The following is a 21,834-nucleotide window of genomic DNA, read 5'->3' as shown; positions in this document are numbered from 1 at the left end:
TTTGTTTCTTGTAAACACTGATGTGGCGTTTGATCCTTGTAAACTCTGATGTGGCATTTGCTACTTGTAAACCTTGATGTGACGTTTCTTCCTTGTAAACCCTAATGTGGTGCTCGTTCCTTGTAAACCCTAATGTGGCATTTTTATCTCGTAAACCCTGACATGGAGTTTGTTCTTTTTAATCCCTGATGTGGCATTTGTTCCTTGTAAACCCTGACGTGGGGTTTGTTCCTTGTAAACTCTGGTGTGGTGTTCATTCCCTGTAAACCCTAATGTGGCATTTGTTCCTTGTAAACCCTGGTGTTGTATTCGCTCCTTGTAAACCCTGGTGTGGCATTTGTTCCTTGAAAACCCTGGTGTGGCTTTTGTTCCTTGTAAACCCTAATGTGGCATTCTTTCCTTGTAAACCCTAATGTGGGGTTCGTTCCTTGTAAACCCTAATGTGGAGTTTGTTCTTTGTAAATCCTGGTGTGGCATTTGTTCCTTGAACACCCTGATGTGGTGTTTGTTCCTTGTAAACGCTGGTGTGGTGTTTGTTCCTTGTAAACGCTGGTGTGGTGTTTGTTCCTTGTAAACCCTAATGTAGTGTTTGTTCCTTGTAAGCCCTGGTGTGGCGTTTGTTCCTTGAAAACCCTGGTGTGGCATTTGTTCCTTGTAAACCCATAGCGTTTGTTACTTGTAAACCCTGTGTGGCATTTGTTCCTTGTAAACCCTAATGTGGCATTCTTTCCTTGTAAACCCTAATGTGGGGTTCGTTCCTTGTAAACCCTAATGTGGAGTTTGTTCTTTGTATATCCTGGTGTGGCATTTGTTCCTTGAACACCCTGATGTGGCGTTTGTTCCTTGTAAACGCTGGTGTGGTGTTTGTTCCTTGTAAACCCTAATGTAGTGTTTGTTCCTTGTAAGCCCTGGTGTGGTGTTTGTTGCTTGACAACCCTGGTGTGGCGTTTGTTCCTTGTAAACCCTGACGTGGCGTTTGTTACTTGTAAACCCTTTTGTGGCGTTTGTTCCTTGTAAACCCTGACGTGGCGTTTGTTACTTGTAAACCCTTTTGTGGTGTTTGTTCCTTGTAAACCCTAATGTGGCGTTTGTTACTTGTAAACCGTGGTGTGGTGTTTGTTCCTTGTAAACCCTGGTGTGGCGTTTGCTGCTTGAAAACCCTGGTATGGCGTTTGTTCCTTGTAAACCCTGGTGTGGCGTTTGTTCCTTGTAAACTGTGGTGTGGCGTTTGTTCCTTGTAAACCCTGGTGTGGCGTTTGTTCCATGTAAACCCTAAAGTGGCGTTTGTTGGGTTGAAAACCCTGGTGTGATGTTTGTTCCTTGTAAACCTTGGTATGGCGTTTGTTCCTTGTAAACCCTGATGTGCGGTTTGTCCACTGTAAACAATGTTGTGGTGCTTCTTTACTGTACACAAGACTTTGTCCCTCATTAGGACCATGGCGGTAAAAACCGTCTACTGCCGTGGCGACGGCCGCCAAAAGACTGTCGCCGCGGCTACCAGCCGTCCGCCGGATTATGACCACAGCCGTATTTCCACCAGAAGGATGGCGGAAATGTGGCTGTGGCCATGCCGGCGGATGGGGGTAAGGTGGCGCTGCTGCCAGCAGCAGCCCCACGCCAGTAGACCGCCGTCTGCCGTATTATGACAATAATGCGGCCTGGCAGTGTTCTGCTGGTGGACACTGCTGCTGGCAGTAGCGCCTCGTCCCGTCTCCTGCCAGAGGACCCCTTGGCGACAGGTAAGTTGGGTGCTCCAACAGGGGAAGGGGTGGGGGGGTGTTGTGTGTGTGTTTGGGGGTGTGTGTGTATGTTTGTGCATGCATGTATGCAGGTGTCTGTTGCGTGTTGTGTGTGTGCATGTATGTATGTGTGAGTGCGTGTATGTTGAGTTGTGTGAATGCATGTGTGCGTGTATGTATGTAAGTGTGTGCAGGTGTGTGTGAATGGATGTATGCATGCGTGGATGTATGTTGGAATGAGTGTGTGTATGTGTGTGTGAAGGGAGGGGCATGTATGGGGGGCCTGGAGAGAAAGGTGGGGTGGGGGGAAACCTGTGGAGGGGGAGGGGGACGGGCAAGACCCCTATGAGTGACAGGGAAGGGATTCCCTGTTATGGATAGTGCCTACCGCCATGGTTTTCGTGGCCGTAAGGATGCCACAAAAACCATCGCGGGAGGCGGGGTCATAATCCCGCAGGCAGGCAAGTGACAGCCACCGGGCTGGAGAGTGAAGTCTCCAGCCCAGCGGTCGTTACCACCGTGGCGGTCGGTGTGGTACATTGGTGGTTTGGCTTTAGCCAATGTCATAATATGGAGAAAAGTACCGCACGCCTGGTGACAGAACCTTCCTCCATATTAACGTGACCGCCGGGGTCATAATGACCACCTTGGTGTTGTTCATTGTAAACCCTGCTTTGGTGTTAGTCTGATACAGATCTCGCTGTGTTGTGTGTCTGTTTGTGGTGCACCCTGCTGTGTTATTTGTCTCCTTTAAACTTTACTTAAGATCCCAAGACAAAAGATAATTTTATCTTTAAAAAGGTGTATAAGTCTAAGTCAGATAGTTTGTACTTGTGTTGCAAGTCATCAAAAGAAATAGAGTCCTTTATGGTACCGACATCTTTCACTAGGAGTTCCCTTTGGATGCTCATTCACTCCAAAAACCATCTTGGCCATCTATTTTGATCTGTTTATTGAACCACAAGGAAGCTAAATCAGATGTTGAAGTGTTTGGGAAAGTTTCCTACCTATAGCACATAGAGAAGTATGTATCATTAAAAGGGCACACATCAAACTAGAACTGACAAATCTCTCTCAAAAGGCAGCCAAGCAAGGACATCACAGGTGACTGAAGAGACCCACCAAGCACCTTGTCTGCCCACAAAAGGACTGTGGGTGCAGAGGGGAATCTAGGATTGTAACTCCAGCTTCCTTGTTATCCATTCTCAGGTTCTTGAGAGTAATTCTAGATTTTTGTTTTTCTATAAAAATTCCATCAATGTGTTGTCTACAAATCTGTAGAAGTCGTATACAAATGTAAAGGGAAGGATACTGGCCAGGAAGTTAATTATAGGTTTTAACATCATTTTAATTGTTTCCAGTCCACCCCACCAGATAATACATTTAGGGGACCATTGTGTAATCAATTCCTTGATCTTGGAAATTGTTTTATCTTCATTGATTGACAGGGTTCCTCGAGTGTCCTTCCCAAACCATATTCCTAAGTATTTTAACAAAGTGCTCTGCCATTTGAGAACAGTATTTTGACTATCAGATGAGAAACAGTGGATCTTCATGGAGAAGGCTTCAGTTGTTTTCCTTGCTGAGTGTGCAAGCATACACTTCTGCATATGTCGACATTACTTTTTGGGTACAAAAAATAGCTCTGTCAGCTTCCCCTGTGGATATTATAATATTATCTGCATAATGCTCTACTTTTTGTGGTCCACAAGAGAAAGGAATACCTTTAATACCACTGTCAATCCTGATTTACTCTAATAATGTTTCAATGGACAGTGTAAAGGGAAGTGGAGAGAGGGGGAAGCCCTGAAATGTGCCTAATTTTAAAGGGCATTTCTTTGCTGTACAACATTATGGATTTTAATAGGGGGCAAACGCCATCTTAACAAAAATTTCACCAAGACCAAATTTCATCAGTGTGGCCTGCATGAAGCGCCATGAAACTTTATGAAAGATCAAAAATCTTCTCTGCGTCTAGAGCTATCGCTGCGTGGGAAAATGTAAGGATTTAGCTTTTTCAAGAGCATGGCACATAGTTTTGACATTGTCACTTGCCTTGCCAGTCTTTGAGGAATCATGTTTGAGTCAGGTGTATCAGTTGACCTAAAAACTTTTTCTAATCGTTTAGATAACACTTTGGCATATATCCTACAGTCAATATTTATAAGTGAGATAAGTCAATATTTTTTGTATTTCTAGGGGATGTTTTCCTTGTTTAGGAATCACAACTATTGCTGCAACAACAGCTGAACCTTGATTCTTACCTGTGTCTGGGATATAAAGGAACAAGTTATTGAGAGGTGTAATTAGTGTTTGTGCATTTGTTTTATAAAAGTTACTATGCACCCATCCGGGCCGGGAGCTTTGCTTACTGTTAAGTTAATTAGTTATAGCTTTGAGGACTTCGCCTTCCTCTATAGGTTTGTTGAGACTATCTCTAGATTCCAAATCTAGAACGGGCAATGAAAATTTGTTTGAAAGTTTGGGGCAAAGCTGAGCACCAATTTTAGTGTTCAGTGTATATAAAGTTTCATAGAAATCTCAAAAAGAATCCAAAATGTCTTTCATTGATGTCACATTTCAGCCATTTGCGTTTTGATATCTGGGATGATAAGTGCATTCGTTCCCAATTTGAAGTAATTAGCCAAGAACCAGATGGGTTTATTCATTATGATCTTTTTTTCTGCTTTATTCACCTCAATCCATTTGTAAGCTTTAGCATTCAGCATGTTATTGTATTTATATTTCAGAGATTTCAGCCCATGGAACCCTTGGAATGGTTTAATTTGGGTTCCAGTGCTTTGATTCTAGCCTCCAGGTATTTAGGCCTAGATTATCCTTTTTGCTTTTGGACAACATGAGGTTAATCATGTATCCTCTTATTGTGGCTCTAAGTGAATCCCAAAACAATTTGGCTGGGATCTCATTTATGTTACTTTGGTTTATAAAGTGTATTATGTTATTTTGAATGGAGGTTCTCTATACTTCATCATCTATAATCAAATAATTCATTCTCCATTGTTTTGAGGCTGGGGTAGGTCCACCAGTTTGTAATTCTGAAGAAATGCCCACATGGTCTGTGATCACAATCGGTTCTATTTGTGGAGAAGCTGCTTGCTGGAGGGTCCGATAATTTACTGAAAGAGAGTGAATCCTAGAGAAGGAATCATGAGGATGTGCGTAAAAGGTATATTCACTGCCTGTAGGACTGTGGATTCTCCATACTTCTATTACATTATGTGTTTTACATAGATTTACAAGGCGAGTATGGGATTCGCTGGGCCTAAAAATTTCACTTTGGATAGTAGGTCAAGTGTATCATCTATTGGGAGATTGAAATCACCACCTAAAATAATGCCATCCCTTTGGGAAAGTTCTGTGATGGTTTTATTGAGAGAAGACCAGAACTCAGGATCGTCACTGTTAGGAGTATATATGTTGATAATATAAAACTCTGGCTAGGATGATTACCCATAATGCACTTAATGTGTACACTGTTCCAGGGAAAGATGTGACTAGGGAGCGTTAATGTTCAGGAGCAAGAGCCCTCACACATCCGAGGGGATGTCATGCTTCATCATCGGGTAGCTCCTCGTCAGACCGGCGCTGCAATGTCTGACGGGCTCCCCGTTAGGGGGCTCTTTGCCTGAGATCTTTTGAGTGACTGCCGTAGTGATGAATACTCACTAGTCAGTGTCAAGGTCAGGCACTATTCCTGGCAGGAGAGTGAAATATTAAAATTAGTTCTCAGCCCCAATCAGACAAAATTATTTAATAGAACAAAATAATAGGACTGAGACCAAGATTAAAAACATCAGGAAAGTGGAAAATGAGATATCACGCTCAACCACTTTCTACCTAAAGTTGGAGACAGGAAATTATCACAAATCCCCTACTGTATGGTCAACATGTTTCGCGTGCGGTGGTCTATAGAGATCCTATGACGCTTCTTCAGGACCAAATATAGAAAAACTTCTCCTGACTCTTAATAAGTTTAAGGGAGTTAAATAATTCAAAAGAAAAAGATAATGAAGTCACTTACATTGAAGTTAACTGTCTGTCAAAAAAGGAACAAAACCGTCACCCTAGGAAACAAATAATCAGATCAATACACACGGATAAAGACTGAAAACACCTGTGACACAACAGTGTAAGTGGTGGTAATAACCAGTCGTGTACAGTAGCAAACCAGTATGCTTACCATCCCTGGTCATACGGGGGCCCCTTGGGAATTAACATGCCGTTAGTGGTCACTACTAGTTAGATAATAAAGAAAACAAAATTACAAAGCAAAATTAGTAAAAACCAGTCCAATTGATTTGATTTAAGGCTGGTGCGAGTGGGGGTAAACAAATGATAATGGTAATTAACAGTGACTGGATACATATATTCATGATCTATTCGCCATTGCATGGCGTCTCAAGTGTCTTTACTCTCCCTCTTGGCTCAATCAGCAATAGCAGGATAATAGGTGCTATTGGGCAAAGATGTAGAGCCCATACAGTAATATTACATATAGTATGTAGAGACAATCAATAGTAAGTTACCGAGGAAAAATCCGTGGAGGTCTTAAACTCAGAGGCTCACTCAAGGAGGCAGACATCGAAACGACTGTTAAACCAGGGGGCAGAGTAGAGACCCTGCAAATGATGCTGCTCTAGGGTTCGTACTCAAGCCCATTGGGCTTGATGGTTTTATTGAGAGAAGACCAGATCTCAGGATCGTCACTGTTAGGAGTATATATGTTGATAATATAAAACTCTGTCTAGGATGATTACCCACCTGCCCCCCTTGTCCTGTTGGTGTAATGCGGCTGAAAGGTTAGATTTGTTCGAGATCAGAGTTACAACTCCATTTTTCCTGTGATGTGCAGGTGAGTCGAAACAGTCACTAATCCACTAGCATTTAACTTTCAGAGATTCAGCAAGACTCAGTTGTGTCTCTTGTAGTAATATGATGTCACCCTTCGGTCTATGGCAATAGTCAGATATGTTTCTTCTTTTGACAGGATGGTTAAGGCCCTTGGCGTTGAGGGACAGTACTTTCAGAGGTTGCAAACCGGTAGCACACATATCTTCAGAGGTGAAAGGTTAGTGTGGAGGTCTGCCTAAGATGTCCCCTTAGGGTCTCAAGCATCCTTGTGAAATAGGCTCATATAGTACATGCATTGGTACCAACATAAGGAGGCGAGTTGGTATGTAAACCTGTGGTGGTATCAGGGACTACATAAACATGTGATAACTTCAACCAGATTGCAAGTGATAAAGTTATAGGAAAAGAGAGGGCTATAGAGAGGAATAGAAAAGCAATATAGAAAAAGAAATTAAAACCCACCCACTCCACCACACCCCACCCAATAGGAGTACTAAAGCTTACTAACCCATCCAACATTACAAGATAAACTAAAACAGGAACTCTTCAAGGTGGCCCTCTAATACGGTAAGGGTAATCTTGTGAAAGCTGAATTAATTACTAATATATTTGCGTTGATTAACTGTTAAGAATTTGCATGAATTAGGATAGCATAGAGAAATAATGTGTATCATGGAAAATGTGCCCACGGATGTGGCCACCATGAGACGAACTACAAGTGATTATGAATATACGTTTATAGTCTAACTGATGTGTACATGTAGAAAAATTGTATTAGCAAGTTGCATTAACATATTAGTGCTATGTATTTACTTAAAAATAAAATTAGGCATTGATTAGTCATGTAGCTTGGGCCTAGTCGATAGAGCCTCATGTTAAGTTGCTCGGTAGAAATAATTAAATAAATGTACATGTCCTGTGAAAGCAGGGAATTGAAAATTGTCTATTGTTCACACAAAGTTGCCCAAGCAATTTGTAAATGTTTTAGACTTTCTCATGAGAACTATCTGTTGAAATGTGCTGAACTAGAAGTTGAAACATTGTAGGCATGACGCATGAGAAGACGATGTTCCCAGGACTGAACAATAGCCGCGCTGACTACAACGGGGATTGTAACAAAACAGTTACCTGACAAACCTGACAAAGGGACAGGAGAATAGGAGCCAATCATCGACATGTGAAAGACTGCTTAGTTACATTTTAGATTTATAAAGTAAAGTCTATTGGTCCTACTGTGAACGTACGATTTTCTGACCAATGATGGCGTGAGACGATACTTTATGCTCGTTTAACTTCGCCTGTCTGCACTTAGGACAGAGCAGTCGCAGTTCCTTTCTGACCCCTTCGAGAGTAGTCTCTATTCTGCCATTCTTCTTACCCATGATAGAGCGTTTTATGTGTAGCATTATGGTTCCATGTACTTTGTTAATTTGTGCTAATGTTGACGATTTAGTTTAATGCCCCTAGGTTGGTTCAGTGACTTAGTGCCCAACCGTGGCTGAGCCATTCCCTTTCACTGCCCCATTTCTGATGCTGACCAGACGGATGTCCACCAGACGAAGAGACTGCATCTGCTGACGCATTGAGGAGAGGTGTAATGAAATGTTATTCTTTCCAAGCCGTATTTGTGCTTACCTTTCAGTACCAACCGCTGTTTTGATAGAGCCAGAGTTAGATGTTTTCCTAATTACTTTGACCAAACTGTTTTGCATGAAGTCCAAACATGCTATTCTAATTTGAAGGTTAGTTAGTAAGTCCCGCAGTCGACAATTATCATTAATCAAGAATTGATTCTGTTCTTCTGTTGTGCCTAGATGTATACTATTTATGTCTTTCAGTTGTTGATGCTATTGATTTGTATTATAACTCTTGAGTGTTTTGTTATTAATGCTTTAGCTAAATTGAGGTTTTTCAGATGCCAACCTGTGTTGTTTGTATACGTGTACTATTTGGTTTTGAGACTAATCTACGTGATATTAGCATGCCAACCTGTGTTGTTTGTGTACGTGTACTATTTGGTTTTGATACTAATCTACGTGACATTAGCATTGTTAATCTAGGGAAATACATTTTCTAACTTTACTAAAAAGGTGTGGTTATTCATGGGCAATTGGATCATGGTTCGTAAAGATTATTGACTCCAAAATATTTGATGTTGTTTATTGACTAGGATGTTGTATTATTAGTGAAGTTATGATTTATGTGGAATCACTCTAAGCATAGTCAAAAGGTGCATCGAACCACTAACATTTCCCCTTATCAACTAATCATAAAGGACCAAATAAGGTCAGATGCACTCACAATGCCTTTTTAGGAAAGAGATGGCTATTGAGATTAAAAGAACATCAACAAACCAGTGTAACGGCAGGGGCTTTTCAACAATGTGTTACTTGGCCTTAACCTTCACTCTATAGAAAGAAAGAGGAGCTATATCCCAGAAAATGCATTATAATTAGGGCTCCCTGTTTTCCGTTTTTACAGATTTTTACAGATACATACAGACAGAAAACCATTTGGTTTCCTGTATGTATTTATATTTTAAATGTGGATTAAAACGTAACTTAGAGTTTGAGTGATTCTAAATGCTGTGAGTCATGACTGCCAAGCCAATAGCCGCCTAAACTGACAGATATTGGGGTTAAAAAAATACATTTTAGTAATGAGGCTTAAAAATCAGTAGATATGCACAGGATTGATACTAAAATATGCATGTTTTCATGCAGGTGCTGTCGGTGTTTGCATCACTGAGACTTGCCAGGAATTCAACTAAGAATATATATTTATCAGTTAGATAAAAGTGGAAATATACTAGATTAAGCTTCATTTGTTCAAAAACCCCAAATTAAATATGGAAAAATACAGATAAAATTAACAAAATGTAAATATGGATACAGACAGGCGGAAATGTCACAAAAAAAAACACCATAAAAACCGGAAGCCCTAGTTATAAAAACAGATAAGAATATAATCATCAAACAACTTTATTTCAGTTTGAAGAACCATAAAAGCACAAAATAAAAAATAAATACATATTTCATTGGGCATAATAGATGTAGTACTTAATGTAATATAATACAGTTGGTTAATCTGATATGAATTGTAAATGCATAAGGATATCAAGACACTGTCAATAACCTAGTATGAGACACTGTAGTGAAACATAACTACCATAGGTAGTGTGGTATAACAAATAGAAGAGCAATACAGCTTGGGAAGATTTTCAAGTTAGGAGTGTCAGGGATTTGAAAACTCTAAAGATTTGCACCTTGAAGAAGTCAGTGTGAAGCAGACATATTCCTGTTTAATGAAGGGTCAGTTCAAGTATAGGGTAAAAACAAAGACATGAGACAGAATCACATACAGTATGTCTTGGTGGTCCATATCAGAGTGTTTAACACCCTGGACAAATTTCTGGAGATCCGCTAGCCCAGAAACAGTTGTTAAAGGTCAGGAGAGGTACGTAGGCAGTAAGTGGGTGGTCCACTTGTATGAAGATTTGTGCCCAGCTGCAAGAAATATTGGTAGCCAAATGGACCTTGACCTCCTACAGGAGATGTGAATTTGTATGACCAGACAGAATCTACTATATGTTGTTGTTACAGAGTAATGCAGGCTGCATCGCATGCGTCAATTTTCGATGATCCAATGGTGGTAGGGCCCAAGGAGATTGGGCGTAGGGCAAACAGAACAGGGATGAGACACTCCCTCCCCCACCTTCTCAAGAGATGCCTGTGACTTGGAAATGTAATCCTGAAATGGTGGAGTGTCACAACAGGACAAACCACTCACTTCGAGGACATCCGTACCTCTTCCCACAACAAACCCCAAAAGGAGACCATTTCTTGCAGGTATGCAAGGAGAGCCCCAGCCAACCACAGGAGGCATCACTGGCACAGAATACCAGCCTAACACTTCCAGGCCTAACAGGCATTGGCACGCTGGATTGGATGAGATGTGTGATGTTTACCTTTTGAAACTGTTTGTTAAAACCTTCTGTTTTTTGGCCATTTGCACTTTAAACTAGGGCCCATATTTATACTTTTTAGTGCCGCATTTGTGTAATTTTCTGACGCAAAAGCAGCGCAAACTTCTAAAATGCAATTGTATTTTGATTTTGCATCAAAAAATGACGCAAATGCGGTGCTAAAAAGGTATAAATATGGGCCTAGGTCCTTAGGGGTCTCTAGTCACGTGTTGTGCTTGGCGACCACCAGGCAGCAGCTATCCACTTTAAACAGCTGGTTTGCATTTGCATGTCTGAACTTTAGGTCACCTTTGGCCCTAACAGATCCTCCTAAATAAGCTGTCATAAGCGGGATAGGGTGTTAGCTGGGGCACAATTACTGATTTATCAATACCAGGGGCTATCCTGGCACTCTGGTACTCCAAGACAAAGCTGCACGCATGACACAAAGACACCTGTGTGAATTTTTCTGCAACAGTGTGTCGAATCTTGTTTAGCTGCACATCCAAACTGTAAACCAGGTCTTGGGAGGGATCCTAAACAAGCCCCACACTCGCTAATCCCCAGACAAGCACTCGTGCACTTCCGTATTTTGATTTCTAATGCCATAAACGCTTCACGTTTCATATCTTCGATCTCTTACAAATTTTAATCATAGTCCTTCCTTTGTAAGATTTTAATCAATCGAATAGAACTAAAGAGTTATTAATATTTATGAGGTCTCAGCTATGCGAGAACTGTTGGCTTTGTCAATGTCTTTTAGCAATGTTTTATAGCATCGTCATAGCAATGTTTTATAGCATCGTCATAGCGCTATTTTCCCTCACTCTCAGCCATGTTGAACATGAGCCATACTGCCATACAAACACTGAGAAAGCCAACAGTGCTAGCATTGCTGCGACCTCTTGGCATTGCCAATGCTTGTTATTTCCACATCCCTGCTTATCATGGTAGTGCCCAAATCAATGAGGTTACACAGCCCTCCACCAAAGAGCATCCTGCTGTTCATGACTGATACAAGACTGTTTATAATGCACCCTTCAGCCTAGATAAGTGCTAAAGAAGGGAATATGTGCACCTTTTGTGGCTACTTGCATTGAGGCCCTGCCACGGCTCTTGTTGCAACACATTGCTAATGGAAAGCAAATGGAACATGGGAAAGGGGTCTCTGTGACGTCAAAAAGTACCCGCCTCCTACAGAAAAGAAAACTGCTGCGAAGGTAACAATGTGCTGCTTTAATAGCAGCAAAGCGAAAGGAATCACCTGCTGGGGAGCATATGGGGCGAAGTAGAGAAACGCTTTTCTTAGTTCACAATAAAATAATATGCCCCCAGAAAGAAGCCTGCAGGAGAGGAGCATTCGTAATAATGACACACAGGGAAAAGTTGGGGTAATGGTTCAGATGTTGTAGGGCGGGATGATTGGGAAGGGGAGTGGAGTGTGTAAAATGAGTGTGCTAGGACAACAGAGGAAATGGTCCTTAATCTGAGAAGGGGATGGGGAGTGAGGGTACGTCTCTAAAGTTGGGTCTGCTCAGGTGTCATTGGTATATGGGAGACAGAATGAAGCACATACACTCGCAAGGAGTGCTTGAACACAAAGAAAAAAGTAGCTCCAAAAACGGAAGCAGCGGATGACACAAGCTCTAGGTCCATGCTCCACAGGAGGGCCAAACACAGGAAGCGGACTTGACACAGGCATGCCTTCACAAACCATAACGAAGGAAATGAGAGCGACGCTGAAGCAAACCAATGATAATGCTATGGGCGAGCTGTAAACCCACAGTGTGTAAACAAAATGCCTCAAAGAGACAGTGCATGTGCTGTCTACCCGAGACCTAAAGAGGGAGGCTTCCTGCTGTCACAGGAATGCAAGGAGGGTATTCAGCTGTGATAAACGTGCAAGAAGGGGGCACATTCTGTCGTGGCAAGCAAGCGAGAAGGGGTTCTGTCTGCGATGACAAGCATGCGCTAATAACTGTACTGGAGGTGGACTCTCTAGAGGAACGCAGAGCTGAGGAGGACCGTGGCCTGCAACCCTCATACATACAGGCAGGGCACCCACACAAACCACAGGAAGAAAACACTCACCACTGCTGCACCTCCTTTTCTGTGACTGCAAGAGAAAAGAAAAGCACAACTGTTAGCAACACAGCTGCATGCTGCATGGCAAGTACATGGTACCAAGCACTGTACATTCAATGTGAGAGCACATAGCCCCATGATATCTGCATCCTGCAAGGTGGGCACATGATCACATGATATCTGCATCCTGCAAGATGGGCACATGATCACGTTATCTCTCAACTGCACACTGCATGGTGAGTACATAACAAACAAAATACCTGCACACTGCAAGATGAGCACATGATCACATGATATCTGCATACTGCAAGGTAAGTACATGACCACATATCATCTGCATACTGCAAGGTGAGTACATGGTCATATGATATCTACATCGGCATGCTGCAAGGTGAGTACATGACCACATGATATCTTCATCTGTACTCTGCAAGGTGAGTACATGATTGCATGATATCTGAAAACTGAAAGGTGAGTACATGACCACATGATATCAAGATCATGTTACCTATCAGCTGCACACTGCAAGGTGAGTTCAAGATCACACACTGCCCACCCTTCCTGCACTTATGTTCCAACCTCTGTGTATCTTTTTAGCTCCTTGATAGACATCCAGTCCCTCAACACTACCATATCAGGAGAGTCACAGAACGCAATGACTGTCACACAAGAGAACTGCCTGTCCTGGCTTACGGCAGTGCCAGCTAAGCCACCACAGAAAAGACACCACCACAGACCACCACCACAGGCCACCACAATCACAACTACCACCCCCGCCACCACCACCACAGACACCACCACAGAGAAGAAACCACCGCAGACCACCACCACCACAAGCTACCACAGAGAAGACACCACCACAGACCACCACCACAACTACCACCACCACCACAGGCCACCACAGAGAAGACACCACTACAGACCACCACCACAATCACAACTACTACCACAGGCCACCACAGAGAAGACAACACCACAGATCACCACCACAACTACCACCACCACAGACACCACCACATACCACCACCACAGACCCCACCACAGACCACTACAATTACAACTACCACCACCACCACAGGCCACCACAGAGAAGACACCACCACAGACCACCACAATCAAAACTACCACAACCACCCCCACAGGCCACCACAAAGAAGACACCACCACAGACCACCACCACAACTACCACCACCGCCACCACCACAGACACCACCACAGAGGAGACACCACCACAGACCACCACCACAACTACCACCACCACAGACACCACCACAGAGAAGACACCACCACAGACCACCACTACAACTGCCACCACCACCACAGGCCACCACCACAGAGAAGACACCACCACAGAGCACCACAATTACAACTACCACCACCGCCACCACCACAGACACCACCACAGAGAAGACACCACCACAGACCACCACAACTACCACCACCACCACACACACCACCACAGAGAAGACACCACCACAGACCACCACCACAACTACCACCACCGCCACCACCACAGACACCACCACAGAGAAGACACCACCACAGACCACCACAATCACAACTACCACCACCACCGCCACCATAGACACCACCACAGAGAAGACACCACCACAGACCACCACCAGCACCACAGGCCACAACAGACCACCACCACAACTACCACCACCACAGACACCACCACAGAGAAGACACAACCACAACTACCACTACCGCCACCACCACAGACACCACCACAGAGAAGACACCACTACAGACCAACACAACTACCACCATCACCACAGACCACCACAGACCACCACCACAGAAAAGACACCACCACAGACCACCACAACTACCACCACCACCACCACAGGCCACCACAGAGAAGCACCACAGAGCAGCACCATCAATCCCAAGCTACCACCTTTCCTTCAGACGTCCCTGCCCTCTCAATCCCCATGCGATTAGACTGAAACTCTATATAATTATTACACAACTGACCTAGTCACAGACAAGCTGATGGGCTGGGGTTACAAACAGATGGATGACACAGCTCCAAACCTCCTCAAAGCACTGCCACTCCACATAAGGCACCCTGCCACTCGACAACTTTCAAAACCTTCCTCCAGAGAGGGAGAGAACACAGCACCAGTCCTTTCAGCATCACATCACCACAAAGGGCTAGCCCATGTCATGTCTGAAGACAACACTGCAGTCACCAAGTCCACTTTATCAGAGCAAGGATCAACGAAGCAAACAAGCATTGGTAAAGCCAATAGGTCTCGCCTATGCAAGAGCCTGGGCTTTGTCAATGTATTTTAGGCAGGTTGCTCACCAGTGTGGCAGCTGTTTAGCATGGCTAAAAGTTAGTGGCATAGAGGAGACTCTTGTGGAGTGTCGTAGAGTGGAATGCAAAGAGTGGAGTAGAGTGTCATAGAGTGGAGTCGCATAGTATGGAGTCACGTAGAGTGGCATTCACTGGAGTGGCATACAGTAGAATAAGGTGGTGTTGAGTGCACTGGTGTGGAGTGCAGTGGCATTGAGTGCAGTGGCACTGAATTCAGCGGTATACAATGCAGTGTCGTAGAATGCAGTGGCATTGATTAGAATTGTGCATGGTAGAGAGCAGTGGTGCAGAGTGCAGTATTGCAGAGTAGAATGTCACAGTGCAGTGGAGAAGAGTGGACTAGAGCGGCGTAGAGAGCAGTGACACAGAGAAGAGTGATACAGAGTAGAGTGCAGTGGCATGGAGTGCAGCAACAGAGTGCAGCTGTGTAGAGTGCATTGGTTAAGAGTATAGTGGCATAGAGTGAAGCAGCATTGAGTGCAGTGGCATTGAGTGCAGTGGCATTGAATTCAGCGACACACAATGCAGAGTCGTAGAATGCAGTGGCATAGATTAGAGTGGAGCTGTGTAGAGTGGAGCAGTGCAGAGTGGAGTAGTGCGGAGTGGCGCAGAGTGGAGTAGTGCGGAGTGGCGCAGAGTAGACTGTCACAGAGTAGAGTAGCGTAGCGTAGACTTCAGTGGCATAGAATGCAGTGGCATAGAGTAGAATGGTGTAGAGTTGAGTAATTGAGAGGGAAGTGGTGCAGAGTAGAGTCAATTGGCATTGAGTGCAGAGTAGAGTCGTGTGCAATACAGTGCAGTGGCGTAGAGTGGAGTACTGCAGAGTAGAGTGGCATCAGGTGGAGTTGTGCAGAGTAGAGTGGCGTAGAGTGCAGTGGCATAGAGTGGCATAGTGTAGAGTGGAGTAGAGTGATTTAAAGTGGCTGAGAGTTCAGTAGCGGAGAGTGCAGTGTTGCACAGTAGAGTGTCAGAGTGCAGTGGTATGGAGTGGCTCAGAGAGCAGTGGCGTAGAGTACAGTGATGCGGAGTAGGGTGCAGTGGGGTAGACTGCAGCGTACACACGAAAGTACGGGGTTCTCTAGAAGCGGACGTCGCGGATATTAGCGTAGTCCTAGGTTGTATGTATTCCTATTTGGAAGGGTAACGTCAGTGGAATGTCAGTTGGAAATTACCGAGTGGAACAGCGAGGGGTGGGAAGAAGGGAATTTCCTTTTACGGACTAGGTGGTCTCACACACTATATAGTGTCATGCTTCATCATTTGACCACCTAGACCCACCCAGGTAGGACATTGCCACCTGGGCGGACTCAACCTCACTGTTAAAGGAACAGGAGGGAGTGCGTAAATAAACTTGTTTCTGGAAAGATCGGGATCCAGCTAATCTACTGAAAAACTAAAAACACCTAAGCAGACACCTGTGAAGAGCAACAAATTTAATGGTGGTGTCTGTCTGGTGTAGTTAAAAAGGGGGGGTTGGGACACCTCTGTGAGGACAAGGACTCACAGGGTCACCTAACTAATTACTAGCCAACATGTTTCTGCCCTCAAAAGTGAGCCAATGAAGGTCTCGGGGCATTCGTCAGGGCCTAGGATCCCTACGTCTCACGTTGGAGGAAAATACTCTATGGGGAAATCAAAGAGTGAAAAAATGAAAAAAGAATGATCTACATTACCCAAGGAATTACCTTGAGGCGGCCCTTTTCTTAGAGGCAGCTAGCCTCTGGTATCCAGGAGGGGGAGTGTCCCCTTATAGTCACACATACATCAAAGGGGACGCTCGCCGTGCGCCTACTTCGTCCTCTCCTTGGACCGCTTACACAAGCTTACACAAGCGGTCCAAGGAGAGGACGAAGTAGGCGCACGGCGAGCGTCCCCTTTGATGTATGTGTGACTATAAGGGGACAGAGTTTGTGGAAGAATACAGTAAACACGGTTCAGGCAACAGGAGGAGCAAACTGAACCCAGAGAGCTTAAAGCAAATAAAGCCAGCAAATAGAATGCCAGAAAATGTGAGTTACAAACCACAAAGCCAATGGTAATCAACGGGCAGAATGCATTCCTAGGTCAACTTTCTGAAAGTCCCCAAGAAGTCTTGAGGAAGTCTGCTAGGCTGCAACCTAAAAATGACCCCTAAACTCTGGGACGAAACTCCAGCTTGTCAAGCCATTTTTTTTTTATTTAAAAAAAAACCTCCCACTTTGAGAGCTTGTTTTCGAAAATTAAAAAAGATTGCTGGGCGGCCCCTGAAACAAGGTGGCCACTCAGCAAACTCAATGTCTTCAGAGGAGTCACAGTGCTAGCGTCTCCTTTGAAGACACTGAGGGCTTCGTCAGGCAGCCAGAGAGCTCTATATGTGGTTATAACCTCTGTCTCCCTGGCAGGACTGCAGAGTGCCCACCTACTGTAAAGTAAACTCTTCGATTCTACCAGGTGAGTATTTGAAATAAGCCAGAGATGAATCAGGACAAATCAAAGATAATCGAAGTTGGAGGATGGTCAAATTCTAAAATTTTCTACTGGGCGCATTAAAGGTTTTATAGTCCCCTTGGTGCTTGAGTGGTGCATCACTATTCGAGTCCGAAATCACCATAGACTGCAGGGGGATATTTCAAGTCTACCAGTTGCACTTAATATGGGAGATGAAGGACAGATCAGGAAAAGAACCTACAAATCTTTTCGAGCTCACCATAGAGACGCCAACGTGGAGGACCTCAGATTAGGAAAGGAACCTACAAATCTTTTTGAGCTCACCATAGAGACGCCAACGGTGGAGGACCTCAGGTGTCCAAAGATTCTACACACAAGCAGAACCAGCTCAGGGTAGGCCAATCCCAACTGGGTCCAGGGCGTTGCCATTTACCAGCCTGCCATGCTAATAAAAGCCCAAATGTTCCAAAAAATCTAAAGAATATGGAAGGCAGAAGTCACCTGGGGCACTCACTACTTCTGCTATTCTCATTCTTTCCTCATTAAGAAAACTTTGAAGGGTCAGGAGAGGATGGAGGGGGCTGCATTTAACAAGAGGCGCCTCACTTATCTGCACAAGTGATGAAGGATTTTTGGTTTCTTCCCTGTTCTAAGCAATTCTAATTAGGGACCCACTGCTGGCACCACTGACCCGACCTAGCCCGGCCAGGATTCCTGCCCCAGGGGGCTTTGCAGCCAGAGCTGCATACAGGAACTTTTGCACCATCGGGCGCTTAAATTATGGCCACGCTCCCACTGTGCGAGCCAAGCCCGGGCCAAGGGCAAGGCCATCTGCGCCCGTCAGAGCCCGAAAGAGGCTGGACTGAGCTCCCCCTCCAACGTTTGTTCTGCCCCCAACAAAGGTACTGTGTGAAATCTGGCTTTGTGTAGTTTATTTATCTTTAAAAGCAATTGATCCATCACCCCAGTCGGTTGGCCCATCCGCCCAAGGGCGCAGCCGGGGGAAGAGATGGGCAAAGGAAAGGAAAGAGGGGCATTGATTATATTTTGGATGATCTTAAACACTGTTTTTTAGTGGATGATATTGTGGTCAGGAATACAACTGATGGAGATCATAACCCCCTTTGCCTCAACCTGGTGTCTCCCTGGGATAGGGTGCAAGATGTGTTTCATCTTCACCAAGTCACTAGAGAGGTTCAGCCCACAAATGACAAATAGTCAAGATTTGGCGTTGTGTGTGTCATCAATGGATACTTTGAACGAAGAGGCCGGTGGGTTTCATAAGATCCCGGGTACTCATACTAGGTTCTTTTATCGGCTGGAATCGATCTTTACTGTGTCCACATCCCAAACTTTCCCCAAGTCAACTAGTGGTGAGGGGGCCCAGAGGTTCAATCGCGAATGTAGGCAGACCCGAGCTCAACTAGTTAGGGCAATGACGTCAAAAGATGTTCCCGGCATTAGATCACTTCGGAGAAGGTTCAGGCAGGTACAGATTAAGGCCAAGCGGGGTTGGGAAGAGGAGAGGTGGCAGTCAATTATGGAAGCATGCAAGCGCAAACATTCCAAACTTTTTTGGTTTCTGGTTAGTGATGGTAGCCGTAGGGTGGCTGATTCTTTAGGTTATTTCATACATCCATCTGATTGGTTTCATCACTTTAATTCACTTTACAGTGAGGATAGCCAACCAATCAATAGTTCTGTCCCTTTAATTCTCAGCCAGTTGTGCGATAGTAACCGAGGTGATCTGTGGGGCTCAGTATATATTATTACTATCTAATGCGACTGCAAGGGGAGCAATGATCCCAGAGTCATGGAGGGGTGCAGAGGTTGTGGCTTTATACAAGAAAGACCACAGGTCCCTTCCTGGTAACTACAGGCCCATAAGCCTTATTGATTTGATTCAGAAGGTGTTCTGCCGTGCCCTCCTATCAAAAATCCAGGATTGGATTAGTGAAAACAATATTTTGTTCCCATATCAGGCTGGATTCGGACAAAAGACGAGTACAATTTACCAGGTACTTAGATTTTTTCTCTTGCACTGGAAAACAGTTGTGATGGGTAAGGGGAGCCTTTATGTAGCATTTATAGATTTAAAGTCAGCTTTTGACCTGGTCCCCAGAGGCGAGCTCTGAGTAGCGCTACAAGGCATGTGAGTGCCGAATGAGATTTTGGCTCTAATTGTTCGCCTCCATGAAGTAAATTTTGCCAGAGTGCGTTGGGGGAGCAAGGTCAACTAACTGACCCTACGAATGTCAGTAGGGGTGCACGCCAGGGGTGTGTATTGGCCCCAACCCTCTCTGTACATAAACCATGTTGTTCAGTTCCTTTCCTCTCAGCCCCCGATGCTTCGGTGCTAGACAAGGATAGAATAGTGTCACTTCTATTCGCAGACGATACCCTGGAAGTGTCCATAACCCCCAGGGGACGCCAGTTGTTTCTGAATCACTTTGAAGAATTTTGTACACTAAGAGGGCTTGAGATCAATACATCAAAAACTAAGTTCATGGCGGTCAATGCACTTAAGTCATATAGGGGAAGCCCTTCCTTGGGTGGAACAAAACTTGAACAAGCAACACCTTTGAATATCTAGGTATAAATTTGTTGGATAGAACGTCTTGGAAACCACATGTGAACTCGATCTCCTTGAAGTTCAGACAATTGGTTGAAGTTCTATTGAGGGAGCTCCATCGATCCGCTGGTAGACCCACAGCGGCTGCATTTCAGATGCATGATCTGTTGGTGCGGCTCTCTACGGGGCGGAACTATGGGGATTTGAGAACTTAAGAGAACTTTCTAACATCGAACATTAGTTTTTGAGAAAGCTTGTGTCTTTGCCTGCAAGTACCCCACTTCTTCCCCTATATTTGGATATGGCCGGCAAATCTATAGTGAATAAAGCCAAGCTAAGACCATTGTTGATTTGGAGGAGAGAAATGGCAACATCGGAACTGTCCTCCTACAACAATACGTTCAGGGAAGTTTGTTCTTTAGACAAGATCTCTTGGTTAATCACAGTGAAGAAACTACTGACCGCTATTGGGCTGGGAGAGGAGTGGAATTGTTCTCTTCCAGGGCTTGTACCTTTTAAAGATAAGGTGAAGTGGTGCTACTGGGAGTGGGTATCATCGACTCCGACATCCTCCTCCCTCGTGGGGCGGCTAACAAGTGAGTTTTCGAACTTTAAATGTACTAGGTTTTTGGAGCCCTACCTCGACTGCATCCTTGTGCCAAGCGATAGAAAGCTCTACATGCAGTTTCGTTTCGGCTCCCTTCCACTAAACACCTTGACATGCAGTTGGCAGAATAGATCTACCCCCACCACACTGTGTCCCAGCCACAAAGTTGGCATGGAATCAATAGCTCATGTATTCTTTGTTTGTCCAACCTATGCCCTCCCTCGGGCGAGTTGGTTGGCTCCAACTTGTAAGTGGTTGGGGACACGCGATCGCGCCACAGCACTGAGGATTTCAAAATCTTACCCTAGTGTACCTATTGCCATTGTAGTTGCCAAGTTCCTTGGGGTATGAGGCGTATCAGAAGGAAGTTATTGAAGGCCTCTTAAGCCATTCATTTCTCTCAGTGTTTTGTGCCAACACTTTTGTGTATTCAATGGAAATTTTAATAAATGTTTTGATGTTTATAATCTGTACATTTGAGTTGTATTGTTTTTTTTTTATTGGTGATTACAGTGTTGAGATTTCATCTCGTTTAACTTTTTACTACACTAACTTTTTATGCTTGCTTTTTACTTAATTGTTGTTTGGAAGACTTTTATGGCACTGGATGCCAAAATAAAGTATTGATTGGATTGGGAATTCCAATTAGGAGGCGATACTGTTTTCAACGGCTGTCTCCCTCGCCTTTTATAGGGCATTCTCTGAGCTAGTGCTGAGATCTAAAAAAAGACACTCGTAGAGAGATTCTACTGGAGCTCATCTCCTGGTTAGAGGGAGGCGTGGTAGTTACCAGTTTCCAGCTCAGAATGGGTAAAAGGGAGCAGGCGATCTTGAGAAGAGCAGGCAGGTTCCTGGGGCGCCCAGTCTCCATGGTAAAGAATTTCTACTTCTGTGGCCACCTCCCTATTGGTCCCTCTCCCAAAGTATCAACAGCATCCCTTCTCCCAAACTATCAGTCCAGCAAGGTGATGGCCGTGACAGCTCGCCCAGATAACCACAACTATAGCTGCCACTCATTCAGGAAAGGTGCTTCTACATCAGCAGGACGCGTTGGCCTCCCCGTCAGGGCATTAGGATAATAGGGAGATGGAAGTCTGACTGCTAGAAATGCTGCATTTGCCTCAACTCGATTTAGACTGCTTGTGCCAGAAATAAACTGATGTGATTCACAACCCACTGGCGTCGTTTTCTGCCTCTGACTTGCATTAGGTCACATGGCTGCAGCCAGTGTATGGATCTTTG

General features: G+C 44.4%; 1 protein-coding gene across 1 annotated transcript in view; it reads right to left on the bottom strand.

Moving 5' to 3' along the window:
• Window positions 1-21,834, bottom strand: part of NCS1 (neuronal calcium sensor 1) — a 257,749-nt gene that overhangs the window by 109,034 nt on the left and 126,881 nt on the right. Inside the window, exon 2 of the mRNA XM_069237053.1 lies at window positions 12,667-12,691. Coding sequence (XP_069093154.1) covers window positions 12,667-12,691 — 25 coding nt within the window. The remainder of the gene's footprint in view (window positions 1-12,666; window positions 12,692-21,834) is intronic.

This window comes from Pleurodeles waltl, chromosome 6 (assembly GCF_031143425.1).
Source record: "Pleurodeles waltl isolate 20211129_DDA chromosome 6, aPleWal1.hap1.20221129, whole genome shotgun sequence".
Taxonomy (NCBI): Eukaryota; Metazoa; Chordata; class Amphibia; order Caudata; family Salamandridae; genus Pleurodeles; species Pleurodeles waltl.
Note: the sequence above shows the minus strand (reverse complement) of the source record. Positions and strands in the feature narration are given on the sequence as shown.